General features: G+C 41.3%; 1 protein-coding gene across 1 annotated transcript; it reads left to right on the plus strand.

Moving 5' to 3' along the window:
* Positions 1-243: 243 nt before the first annotated feature.
* Positions 244-11,092, plus strand: LOC130220777 (zinc-binding protein A33-like). Its single transcript, XM_056453018.1, has 6 exons — positions 244-919; positions 5,607-5,702; positions 6,120-6,350; positions 7,338-7,360; positions 7,460-7,578; positions 9,708-11,092. The coding sequence occupies exons 1-6, from the start codon at positions 533-535 to the stop codon at positions 10,217-10,219; spliced, it is 1,368 nt and encodes a 455-aa protein (XP_056308993.1). The 5' UTR covers positions 244-532; the 3' UTR covers positions 10,220-11,092.
* Positions 11,093-12,701: the final 1,609 nt, after the last annotated feature.

Here is a 12,701-nt window from a genome sequence, read left to right on the forward strand (position 1 = left end):
AAACATAAGACAAAAAAACCCTTACATTTCTGGGTGTTAAATAAGGCACAAACAGCTAACAACAGATTTTACTGTTAAAGAGAGTCTCACAAATGCTTATGTAGAGAAATAATGCGGACAGAGATTAGATCATAACAACAGACACTCAACAACAAAGAGCTGAAGGGCCTTAATTGAGTTTTATTTAAAGAATATATTTAATATTTCTTATGTTTTGACTGAATATGTGTTCGCTGTCATTGTTCATTTTAAAGTCTATTTTAAAAGCTCTTTCATGGGTTGAATAGTCGTGATTTTCCACGTGGCCTGTTTGAACACGTGATCGGAAGCTCCGCCCACTTGCAAGCCTTCAGCAGGAAGACACGCTATTCTTTCTCTCTCCTCAGATAAACAAAAACAAATACAAAATCAGCCGCCAGGATAAAGAAGGAGGAGTATGTTTGAGTCTTTTTAAGTGTTTGATTCTCGAGTTTGTTCAGTAGTGAGAGAGAGAGAGAAGCATCATTAAAGTGAAAGTGAAACCGCGGTTTAAATGTCTTCCCAAGCGGAATACGACTACATCTGCCCGGTGTGTCATGAAGTCTTTCGTGTCCCCGTTATCTTACCGTGCGGTCACAGCTTCTGCCAGCGGTGTGTCCGTCAGTTCTGGAGCGGCAGGAGGGCTCGGGAGTGTCCGGTGTGCAGGGGATCTTGCAGACATCTTCAGCCGGTGGTGAACCTGGCGCTGAAGAACCTGTGCGAGGAGTTTGAGAAGCAGAGGAAACACAGCAGACCAGAGGACATGTGCAGTTTACACCGAGAGAAGCTCAAACTCTTCTGTCTGCAGGATAATCAGCCTGTGTGTGTGGTGTGTTTCACTTCTCAACAGCACGACCAACACACACTCAGACCCGTCGCTGAAGCTGCTGCAGCCCGTAAGGTAAAGCTGCTGAATTTACTGTGGTGAAGTAGTAAATCATTATAATATACACACCATTCTGACCTTCTCCTCAATAATATAATTTCAGAAAAGTATTCTGTGCAAAATTCTAAATAGGGAAATCATATTAGCAGCCAGTGACTAGCAAAGTACAGCATTGTTTACAGTCAGTTAAATAGAGCTAATGTTGTTTTCAAGTCTTACTTGAATGTGATTTCAGACCAAATATTCGAAGTACCATGGTAAACAATATAGGGAGTGTGTCACAAGTTGTCACTGAATGAATGTGCGAATATAAAACCAATTTTACCTCAATCTACTGACCATATATTCTGGCATTGTCTATCTTTATGCAATTATTGCTCACAGATCTTTAAAACGGGTGGCGCAGTGGGTAGCACGATCACCTCACAGCGAGAATGTCACTGGTTCGACCCCAGATTAATAAAGGGACTAAGCTGAAAAGAAAACAAATGTATGAATGATCTTTAAAACATTAGCTAAAGCTCTCAATATCCACATTAAATCTCTGACTTATCCAGCTCTGTTCTTCTACATCAGGCTATTATTTGGTAATTTTTAATCTCCTAACATTCCCAAATATAGGCTCATGATATAGGTTTTGTAGCATTACCGGCAATATGTTTAATTTAATTAAACTGGAAATCATAGACACCCCCTGCCCATTCTGTGTGGAATCAAGACACTTTTTTAAATTCTCTTAAACTAGGCTGGTTTTAAAGTGTCCACTCTCATATGGACAAAATAAAAATCCTATTGTTATGCTGTATTGTTTATTCTGTGCTTTCACAAAATAGATTGTTTATGCTAATACTTTTTAATAATAATATTTGTGCAATATCACAGGCCATAATGGAGATGGAGACAGAAATATTAATAGGAGCGAGAAATAGTGAGAAAGCTGCAATCTTGACAGTATGATGTTTAAAAGCGATTAAGCAGTTGAATTTACAGAAATTGTATTATGACGTTGAGATATTAGGATATGAGATGACTTGTTCGTTATATGAGATTTTTGTCACATCACTCAGCCTGAACTCAAATGACTGTAATTGAGTATTGTTTTCTCAGGAATTGTAGTTTATTAAGTAGTTTTTGAAATGTCTACTTTTACTTATTTAGTGCCCTATAGGGGAATTACCAACCTACAGCACAATAGTTCAATATGGTGAATTAAACTGCGCAAACTGAATGCTCAGAATGAACTGTAGACATGTGCGTTCACATACCCTGCCGTACAGGTGTAATTGGCTGTCAGAATGCAGTTGTTCTGCTTGTTGATGATTACTCAGGCCTTGTACAGCTCCATCTTCTTTCCTTGTCTTTGGCTAGGCAGAATCTCGGTTTTTAGATCTACTAAGTTATTAATCTGGTCATCCTGGAGCATTATTTCCTGCACATGACCAGACAGAACAACACTGTAGGCATCTAAAGACTTGTAGGCCTTTAACGTCTCGGTCCCACTTTATATTAAGTGTCCTTAACTGCTATGTACTTACACAGAAACTAATAATTCGTTACAATGTACTTATTGTGTAAATACATGTCTTTACTGTGTACTTATGCTTGATTAAATACCTGTATGTAATTACATCTGTAATTACATTTGTAAATACACTGTTGACCATCACTTACACTTTAACCCACCCTTAAACCTACCCCTACCACTAAACCTGTCCATAACCCTACCCCTATACCAACTCAAGAGCACCACAAGTGTTCTCAAATACATTATGAACACAGTAAGTACACTGTATTTATCTTTTGATGCAACTACATAGTAGTTAAGGACACTTAATATAAAGCGGGACCCACTTCTCTCCTGTAAAATCACTTGGAGCTTCAGTGAGATTGTGTATTTGAGGCTGGATGCTTGGCCATTTCGTTTTATCCAAAATCCATTGGGAGGGTGCTATCTGGAGGGTGCTATCTCAAAAGGCCTTGTCAGACGAACGCTGCTCACTTTAACATTAATTTTGCTGAATAACTGTGCTTATCACTGGGTCAAAACTGTACAAAATGTACAGTTATGAATATGAAACTTAATCAGCAAAATAAATAGATTAACTGTTACACCCCCCTCCCTTGTCTAGGGGTTGGAGGATTGGCAGAATTAACGAAGAAATAAGGAAAATGCAAAATAATATATATTTTTAATTAAATAAAATCCCCACAAGTCTATCTTTTATATTTATATTTTATATTTACATAATTTCTCATTATTATTCTATTTTGACTTTCTAAATATTTTTATCCTTTATTGACCTTTACATAGACTACATGTTTGAACTGTCTGTTGTAATGCAGGACTCAAGACTTAAAGTCTGATTCTAAGTCAAAGAGAGATGCACACACACCTAAGTATACTGAACTTGCATGTCAAGAACTAAAAAGAGTGTGCCTTAAATCAAAGATATGATTACACACATCCTCAGCTAAACATAGAGGTGATGTGTAATGCTGTCAAAGATAAAATCGCACACACACACACATATGAAAAATTAACAAAAGTAAGCATTAAATATCTGGTCAAAAGATATAATCACACACATCAAGACAAGCATGAAGTTAAATTAATATCACAGCTTTTATATTTTTGTTTAAGTCTGTTAGTTTTAAGGATATCTATTAGCTAGAGTCTCCAAAACAGTGACAAAACGTGCATTAGAAAATATAAAACTATTATAAACATGCACAGTCTGTAGTTTTTCCTCTTCCTAAATGCATCAATGATTTTTTGTCGTCTTCTCACTTCAGTTTCTCATCAAACTTCTGACCAATCAAATGCTCTCTTGTGTCTGACATGCCCCGCCCCTTCTTCTCATTGGCTTTTCATTTGATGCGGTAACTTTATTTTGATGGTCCAGTTGAGTATTAGTAGACTGTCTGCTTAATATCTGCTGATACTGCTGCTAAACAGACATTTACCTGACTATAAGAAACTTTACAAGTACATGTCAACTTACACTAACCCAGGGATGTCCAGACTCAGTCCTGGAGGGCTGGTGTCCTGCAAAGTTTAGTTCCAGCCCCAATCAGACACAGCTGGCCTAGCTAATCAAGCTCTTACTAGGCAGTAGGGGTGTCAAAATGAATTGTTTTTTCGGTGCACTGCGATGCAGACGCAGACAATTCGGTATCGGTTCAGTAATAATCATAACCGGTTATTATGTACTGATGTCATTTATCTCATATGTGCTCTGTCGCGAGGGAGGTGAGTGCAGGTAGTTACAACACTCCAGGCGCCTACTACTTAAAAACGAAGAAACTGTGCACAATTTCACTGTGTGTGTGTTTTCTGGACAGTCTTTCACTGACACTTACAGCAGAAGCCCCTCACCCTGAAAGTGAACTCCATTTCTCTCTCTCTCTCTCTCTCTCTCTCACTGTGGCCCATTTCACCTGCTGTCGTGACTTTTCCTCCCCTCTCTTTTCCTCTTGGCTGTTACAACGATACTTCTGGATATAGGTCTGCATTCCCGCGGCTGTACCTGTGTATTGTCGCGGGACCCTGACCAGATTTCATGCGTCGCGGGAATAATTTTCCGAATAAAGCGCGGGAGTGGTCGGTAACTCTGGTGTAATTTTAACAGGAGTGGGCGGTCTCACGATATCGCTTCCGTGCGAGCGAGCGAGCGAGCGTGCGTGCGTGTGCGTGCTTGTGTGTTTGTTTGGTGCTGTCTATGTTTGTGTATGTGTGTGAATGAGAGACAGCATGATGCTGTGTGTGTGTGTGTGTGTGTGTGTGTGTGTGTTTATACAGACAGCTTGTTATAGCCCCCCGCCCCAAAAAATATAACTGTGTATGGAAAGCATCGTCAATGCACCGTGATGCACCGAGATATCGAATTGAACCGACTCAATGGCATAATAATCATAACCGAACCGAACCGTGAGACCAGTATAGGTTCACACCTCTTCTAGGCAGTCTACAAACATCCTTGCAGGTGTGTTGTAGCAAGTTCGAGCTAAAATCTACAGGACACCGGCCCTCCAGGACCGAGTTTGGACAGCCCTGCACTAAACCTGACAGTCTACTTCTAATCTAATGAGAATTAGTTGCATGTACCTTAAATTCAACAAACGGACCATCAAAATAAAGTGCGACCTTTGATGCGCGTGAGCTCAACTGCTCTCACTGGCAGAGCTGGGAGAAAACAACATGTTATTGGCTGCTCTTTTTAATAGGGGAGGAGCTACTATATGCCCCGCCCTATCTTAATGTTTCACTTGAGCTTGAGAAACATTGAATAAGCATACACATTTCAAAGCACTTCACAGGACCTTTAATTGGCCATGGACATGAAGTCCCTAAAAGAGCTGAGAGTCTATTGGTGAAGCAAGTGGAAATGTACTGAAGTATGCATTTATGTGACAGTCTAAGCATAAGGAAGAGTATTTAAACTGTGTGCTGGGACGCGCTCACCAGACCCCTGATCAGCTGTCTCACTGTATCTGCTGTAACAATAAATGCTTCTGCTTCATCCTGAGAACTTCTGAAGTCCTCCACTTCTTTATTGAAAACCTGGAGAATGTTTTTGACTATCTTCCACAACATACTCAACATAAGAAAGACAGTCTTGTATCACGTAAATGTTGGGTAAATGACAGAATGCTCAGTTTTGGATGAACTGTCCCTTTAAGCGGTCCTTCCTCTTGACTTCAGGATCAGCTGAGTGCAGCACTGAAGATCTTACAGGAGAAACTGCAGCACAGAGAGAAGACTAAAGAGGAGCTCCAGAAAACACTCCAGCACATCAGGGTGAGGAGTAAAATACACACATATGGACACATAATCTCCACAGCAGAACTCAGAGCGCAGTGAATGGGAGAGTACAACAAATCATTTATTTACAGTCCTATTAGCTGAAATAATGAGAGAAAAACTCCAGGATGGTGTTATCAAGACTCTCAGAAAGAGGAAAACAATAGTGTGAGACTGAAAACAGCAGCCAGAAGAGAGATTAAGGTCAGATTTACTGTCCTGCCCCTGTACACACTGCATTACACACGCCTCACTCACGCAGGAATTCACTTTTTGTAATTTGATGTAAAGATCATATAATACACACATAAATGTTCATACGTGTTTTATGAGATCTGGAAAGGGTCCATTTACACACACGCTGCATACATTTATTTGATATAATATGTGTTTGTATGTATAATATGGTTTCAGGCTCAGGCGGAGCAGACGGAGCGTCAGATCAGACTGCAGTTCCAGAAGCTCCATCAGTTTCTCCGTGATGAAGAAGAAGCTTCAGTGTCTGCTGTGAGGGAGGAAGAGGAGCAGAAGCAGAAGATGATGAAGGAGAAGCTGGAGGAGATCAATAAACACATCTCAGATCTCTCACACGCCATCAGAGAGGCAGAGGAGAGCATGAGCAGCAACAGCGTACGCTTTCTACAGGTCTGAAGAATGATTGAGGAGAGATTGATTGATTGATTGATTGATTGTGTTACTGATTGATTGATTAGCTATTGATTGAGTAATGTATTGTTAGATTGATTGATTGATTGATTGTGTTATTGATTGATTGATTAGCTATTGATTGGTTGAGTAATGTATTGTTAGATTGATTGATTGATTGATTGATGAGCAATTGATTTATTAAAGGTGCCATACACTGCATAGGTTCAATAAGTTAAATTATTCTCTGATATCTACACAGCAGGTTTATGGCTTTGGTAAGTGCAAAAAATCTCCAGAAATGCTTTTATAAGCTCATTCATTACTCTGTAAAATACCTCTAGAATCAGAAGGTCCGTAATTGACCATATTTGGATCGACCCTGAATATTAATAGTATTAATTACACATAGTAAACAATCTGTGCCTTCCGTTTTCAAAATTAAAAGTCCCTCATACATTGTAAGTTAAATATTAGCTTAAAAATACCTAAGGGAGGGAAATGATCATTGTCGTCTTACTCAGAAACCTTGTGGCTTATCAAACGCATACTGAGACATGCATATTAATGATCCCAGTGCAACACATGAGTGTTCTCCTGATGACGCAGCTGCTTTAGCATAAACAACCTAAAGTACATGGAGATGTTAATGGTGTGGCCTGTGAGTCGCGTAACAGTCTGCTGTGTGTTCTGATTGACCTGTTGTCCATCGGGGTTTTACACTTGTGTAATTTACATGAGAACGAGGAAACAGTGGTGTCTGAGGCTCTCAGTGTGACCATTTCCATACACTGCTCTCTTATTATTCACTATGCCTAGATATTGTTTGTAGGGCAGCTAAAATTGATGAGCAATTGATTGATTGATTATTAAGCAATTGATTGATTGTTGATTGAGTGATTGATTGATTAATGAGCAATTGATTGATAAATGATTAATTATTGATTGATTGAGCTCCTGCTGATCTGTGTTGTGTTTGTTCTGCAGGAGTTCCCAGTGTCGATGGAGAGGTAAAGAATCTTGCTGGTGTTTGTGTGTGTGTGTGTGTGTGTGAGTGAGTGTGAAGCTGAAGCGGCTGCTCTTCTAAATGCTAAATGTTTTTCTTCTAGGGTCCAGATTTCTCCACCGGATCCACAGATACCTGCTGGAGCTCTGATCAATGAGTCTCGACACCTGGGGAACCTGATGCACAGAGTCTGGAGGAAGATGGAGAACATCGTCCATCACAGTGAGTATTAATACATTCATTTACATTGTGTATCATTGGTTCTGATAAGCAGTTCCTTTAAACTCAACGTTGCCTATTCTGATACAGATAGGTCTTATTATAGCTGTTTCTAAATAATCATTTCATTGCAGTTATTTAATCTAACCCCAGCTTATCCAGACAATTCATTTAATGTCCACAAGGGAGAGACATAAATCAAAATACAGAGGGGCTGTTCCAACTGTGAATAAATTGCACAGCTTTTCTCTACTAATTACAGCAGAAATGCAGATAACTATTAGAAAATACTTTTTCAAACATTTACTTCTGCAACTGCCTGAGCTGCAGCATGCTAGGCCTGTTGGTACCCATCAGATGCCTTGTAAGTCCTACAGGTCAACCAAGCCTGGTTTGGCGGCATCCCTTACTTCCGGTGTCCTCCACTGGGTTTGTGGAATGCTACCACATCAGGCATCACAGGCTTTACAGCCACAGCTCCTTATGGCTGCATCAACAAGGGAGTCCGAAAACATGAACCACTTGGTCTCAATGACCGATGTTAATAAGTAAGGAAGGAAGTAAGGCGTATTTATGTAGCGCATTTATTGTGTACGGCCATACACCCAAATCACTTCACAATCATTAGGGGGGTCTCTCCACACCACCACCAGTGTGCAGCATCCACTTGGATGATGGGACGGCAGCCACAGGACAACGGCGCTGGTGAACTCACCACACACCAGCTATAGGTGAATGGAGAGACAGTGACAGAGCCAGTTCAGTGGATGGGGATGATTGGGAGGCTGGTAAGGGCCAATGAAGGGAATTTGGCCAGGACGCCGGGGTACACTCCTACTTTTTATGAGAAGTGCCATGGGATTATTAATGAGCACCTCGTTTTAATGTCTCATCCGAAAAACGGCGCCAACTGACAGTATAGTGTCCCCTTCACTTTACTAGGGCATTAGTACTCACACAGACCCCTGCTGGCCTCACTAACACCACTTCCAACAGCAACCTAGTTTCCCATGTGATCTCCCATCCAGATACTGACCAGGCTCAGCCCTGCTTAGCTTCTGAGTAACCAGTCTTGGGCTGCAGGGTGATATGGCTGTGGCAAATCCAACTCAACACCAGGTAGAGATCAGTTGACAGCTCTGCCTCTCCCTTGTCTAGGACATACAGTCAGAGATCAGATGATACAACACAAAGTCGATCATCAACCTCTGGCCTAGAGTGTCATGGTGCCATGTGAACTGATGGATACCTTTACGCTTAAACATGGTGTCCGTTCCTCCCAATCATGCCTCTCCGGGTATCGTTGTCATTACTTATGCGGTTGTTAAATCCCCCAGTAGAACAATTGAGCCCCAGTCTGAGCACCTTCCAGCACCCCTCCCGAGGACTCTAAGAAAGCTGAGTACTTTGCACTGGTGTTTGGGTGTTTGGCCTGTAGGCACAAACTACAGTAAGTGACCTATCCCTGACTAGATGGCAACACCCTAACAAACTCCTCAAGACGTTGAGTTCCAGAGCCTAATCTGTGTGTAGAGGTGAGAGCGACTATCTCTAGTTGGTACCGTTCAACGTTCTGCACAAGCTCAGGCTCCTTCTCTCCTAGTGAGATAACATTCCATGTCCCACAGGCAGTTTCTATGCCTGATGACCAGGTTTGTCTGGGTCCTGACCTTCGATCACTGCCCTTTCCACAATGCACCGACCCCTTTAGTGGGCCTGTAGGAGGATGGACCCACATGAGGAGCCCGGCCGGGTTCTATGGGATAAAGCCCAGCCACCAGGCACTTGCATATGAGCCCTGACCCCAGGCCTGGCTCCAGGGTGGGGCCTCGGATGAGCCATACTGGGTCCCACATCACGGGGTACTACTCTGGGTTCTCACTCATAAGGCGTCTGCTAATCTTTACATATAATACTTAGACATAAAACTGCCATTAATAATCACTTAATGTATACTTTATTTATACTTCATATGTGTGTATATATATTTTGTTTTGTTTCCACCAGACTACAAATACTAGTACTGTAAAGGTTTTCTCAACCCTTTGCTGTACCCTAGAATATATGTTTGTCTGATTCTGATTGCTAATGAATAAGTGTAAGTGTGAGGGTCTGCTGTTTGCTCTCTGCAGCTCCTGTGATTCTGGACCCGAACACGGCTCATCCAGATCTGCTGGTGTCAGCTGACCTGAGCAGTGTGAGATGGAGCTGGAGCAAACGGGCTCTCCCTGATAATGCGGAGCGATACGACCACCACCCCTGTGTTCTGGCCTCAGAAGGGATCCGCTCGGGCACTCTCAGCTGGGCTGTGGAGGTCAGGGAGAGCTCAGACTGGACTCTGGGGGTCACTACAGTGCTCAACCAGAGGAAGGGCTGGGATTTCTTCAGCGCTGACGTCTGGAGCATGTGCTATGATGAGTACAGCGTCTCCGAGCGGCCAGTGTTCGGGGTCCGGGTGAAGCAGCGGCTGGAGCGAGTGCGTGTGGATCTGGACTATGATAGAGGAACCGTCAGCTTCTCTGATGCGGTCAATAACACACACATACACACCTTTAGCTCCAGCTTCACACACACACTCATTCCGTTCTTCAGCTGTTACACCATATTCAATCTCAAGATCTTACCTTCGAATAGTCAACAGTAGCTCAATACTAATACAGAACTCACTCCTTAAAGGCACAGTTCACACAAAAATTACAGTTTACAGAGTATTTACTTTCCCTCAAGTTCCCAAAACTGAAGTTTCTTTCTTCTGTTGAACACTAAAGAAGATATTTTGAGAAAGCTGAAACCATTGACTTCTGTAGTAGGAAAGGCAAAGACCATGGAAGTCAATAGTTACAGGTTTTGGCTTTCTTAGGAATATTTTCTTTTGTGTTCAACAGAAGAAAGAAGCTCATAAAGGTTTGAAATGAGTAAAGTGTGAGTAAACGAGGACAGATTTTCAGGTTTTGGGTGAGATGTGCCTTTAAAGCAGGTATTTACCTCCAGAATGACTGAGGACCATTGACTACCATAGTATTTTTTCCTCTACTATTAAAGTTAATGGTGACCATCAGCTGTTTGGTTTCCAGCATTATTCAAAATATGTCTATTAGTTTGTTCATCAGAACAGGTTTTGATCAAGTGGAGGGAGAATTTTCTGAACATTAGCGCATCTGTGTTGTTTGAAACTGGGGCTTGGACAATAAATTGATTTATTGTGAATCAAGAAAAGATTCTGAAATTTTCTGAATGCATTGTGATTCTTTCTTGAATAGATTCTGAGTGTAGTTTTTACCACCTGCTGGTAAAATGATCCTAGAGCACCGTCTGCTGGTAATAACTAGCCTAGAGTGCTGTCTGCGGGTAAAACAATCCTAGAGCACCATCTGCTGGTAAAAACTAGCCTAGAACGCTGTCGGCTTATTAAAAACTAGCCTAGAGCACCATCTGCTGGTAAAAAAACAATCCCAGAGTGCCGTCTGCTGGTAAAAACAATCCCAGAGCACCGTCTGCTGGTAATAACTAGCCTAGAGTGCTGTCTGCGGGTAAAACAATCCTAGACCGCCATTTGCTGGTAAAAACTAGCCTAGAATGCTGTCGGCTTGTTAAAAACTAGCCTAGAGCACCATCTGCTGGTAAAAACAATCCCAGAGCGCCGTCTGCTGGTAAAAACTAGCACTGAACACCATCTACTGGTAAAAACAACTAGCATAGAGCACCATCTACGGGTAAAAACTAGCCTAGAATGCTGTCTGCTGGAAAAAACTAGCCTAGAATGCCATCTACTGGTAAAAACACATCTAGAGCACCATCTGCTAGTAAAAACAATTCTAGAGCACCATCTGCTAGTAAAAACAATTCTAGAGCGCCATCTGCTGGTAAAAACAATTCTAGAACGCCATCCACTGGTAAATATTAGCCTAGAGCACCATCTACTGGTAAAAATAATCCTAGAGTGCCGTCTGCTGGTAAAAACTAGCCTAGAACGCCATCTGTTGGTAAAAACTAGCCTAGAATGCCATCTACTGGTAAAAACACGTCTAGAGCACCATCTGCTAGTAAAAACAATTCTAGAGCGCTATCTACTGGTAAAGATTAGCCTAGAGCACCATCTGCTGGTAAAAAAAATAGTCCTAGAGTGCCATCTACTGGTAAAAACTAGTCTAGAGCACCATCTGCTAGTAAAAACAATTCTAGAGTGCTGTCTGTTGGTAAAAACAATTCTAGAGTGCCGTTTGCTGGTAAAAACTAGCACAGAGCACCATCTACTGAAAAAAAAACAACTAGCATAGAGCACTATCTACTGGTAAAAACTAGCCTAGAGTGCCATCTGCTGATATAACAATCCTAGAGTACTTTCTGCTGGTAAAAACTAAAACTAGCATAGATCACGTCTACTGGTACAAAAAAAATAAAATAAAATAAAAATAAAAAAAATAGCCTGTCGACGCCAATAGCCTAGTGGTCAGTGCGTCGACACATAGCACCGAGGTGCTCACGGCTACCTGAGTTCGATTCCCGGCTCGGAGTCCTTTGCCGACCCTTCCCCTATCTCTGCTCCCCATGCTTTCCTGTCTGTAAATCTCCACTGTCCTATCACAATAAAGGTGAAAAATCCCTAAAAAAAATAAAAAATAGCCTAAAGCGCCATCTGCTGGTAAAACAAGACTCAGAATTGTTTCCAGAGAGAATCACAGTGTATTCCAGGGTTATCTTCCCCGGCCTATTTAAAACACATTATATACTGGAGCATCATCATTAATGATGTATTTAGCCATTCGAGATGCTGCTGTGTAGAAGAAAGTGAGGATTATTTCACTATATTTATTATTATTTTCTTGTTGATCTTGATGTTCTGAGTGTCTGAAGTTTGATTCTTCACTGATTCTGTTTATTATGTTTTCTCTTATTTCTGCACGTGCACACTTTAAACACAACTGACACTTTTCTATATGTTGATGAATCTGTTCTGCTTTAGGTGAAGATGATAAATAAGCTATGTTTGTTTAATTACCCCCAATCTTTAATCTCACTGATCCACTGACCAGAAATGTTAGATTTCCTATGCTTTTGTTTTCATTCAGCTGATCTCTGTTTCAGATTTACTGTATATAAAGTGAAAACAATCCTTTACTTTTCTT

The sequence above is a fragment of the Danio aesculapii genome, chromosome 3 (assembly GCF_903798145.1).
Source record: "Danio aesculapii chromosome 3, fDanAes4.1, whole genome shotgun sequence".
Lineage (NCBI taxonomy): Eukaryota > Metazoa > Chordata > Actinopteri > Cypriniformes > Danionidae > Danio > Danio aesculapii.

Bases quoted from the DNA above. Each gene is read 5' to 3' on its own strand.
- LOC130220777 (XM_056453018.1), top strand. From the start codon at position 533: ATGTCTTCCCAAGCGGAATACGACTACATCTGCCCGGTGTGTCATGAA. The intron at 6,351-7,337 runs GTCTGAAGAATG...TTTGTTCTGCAG, and splicing joins ACAGCGTACGCTTTCTACAG to GAGTTCCCAGTGTCGATGGA. The intron at 7,579-9,707 runs GTGAGTATTAAT...TGCTCTCTGCAG, and splicing joins GGAGAACATCGTCCATCACA to CTCCTGTGATTCTGGACCCG.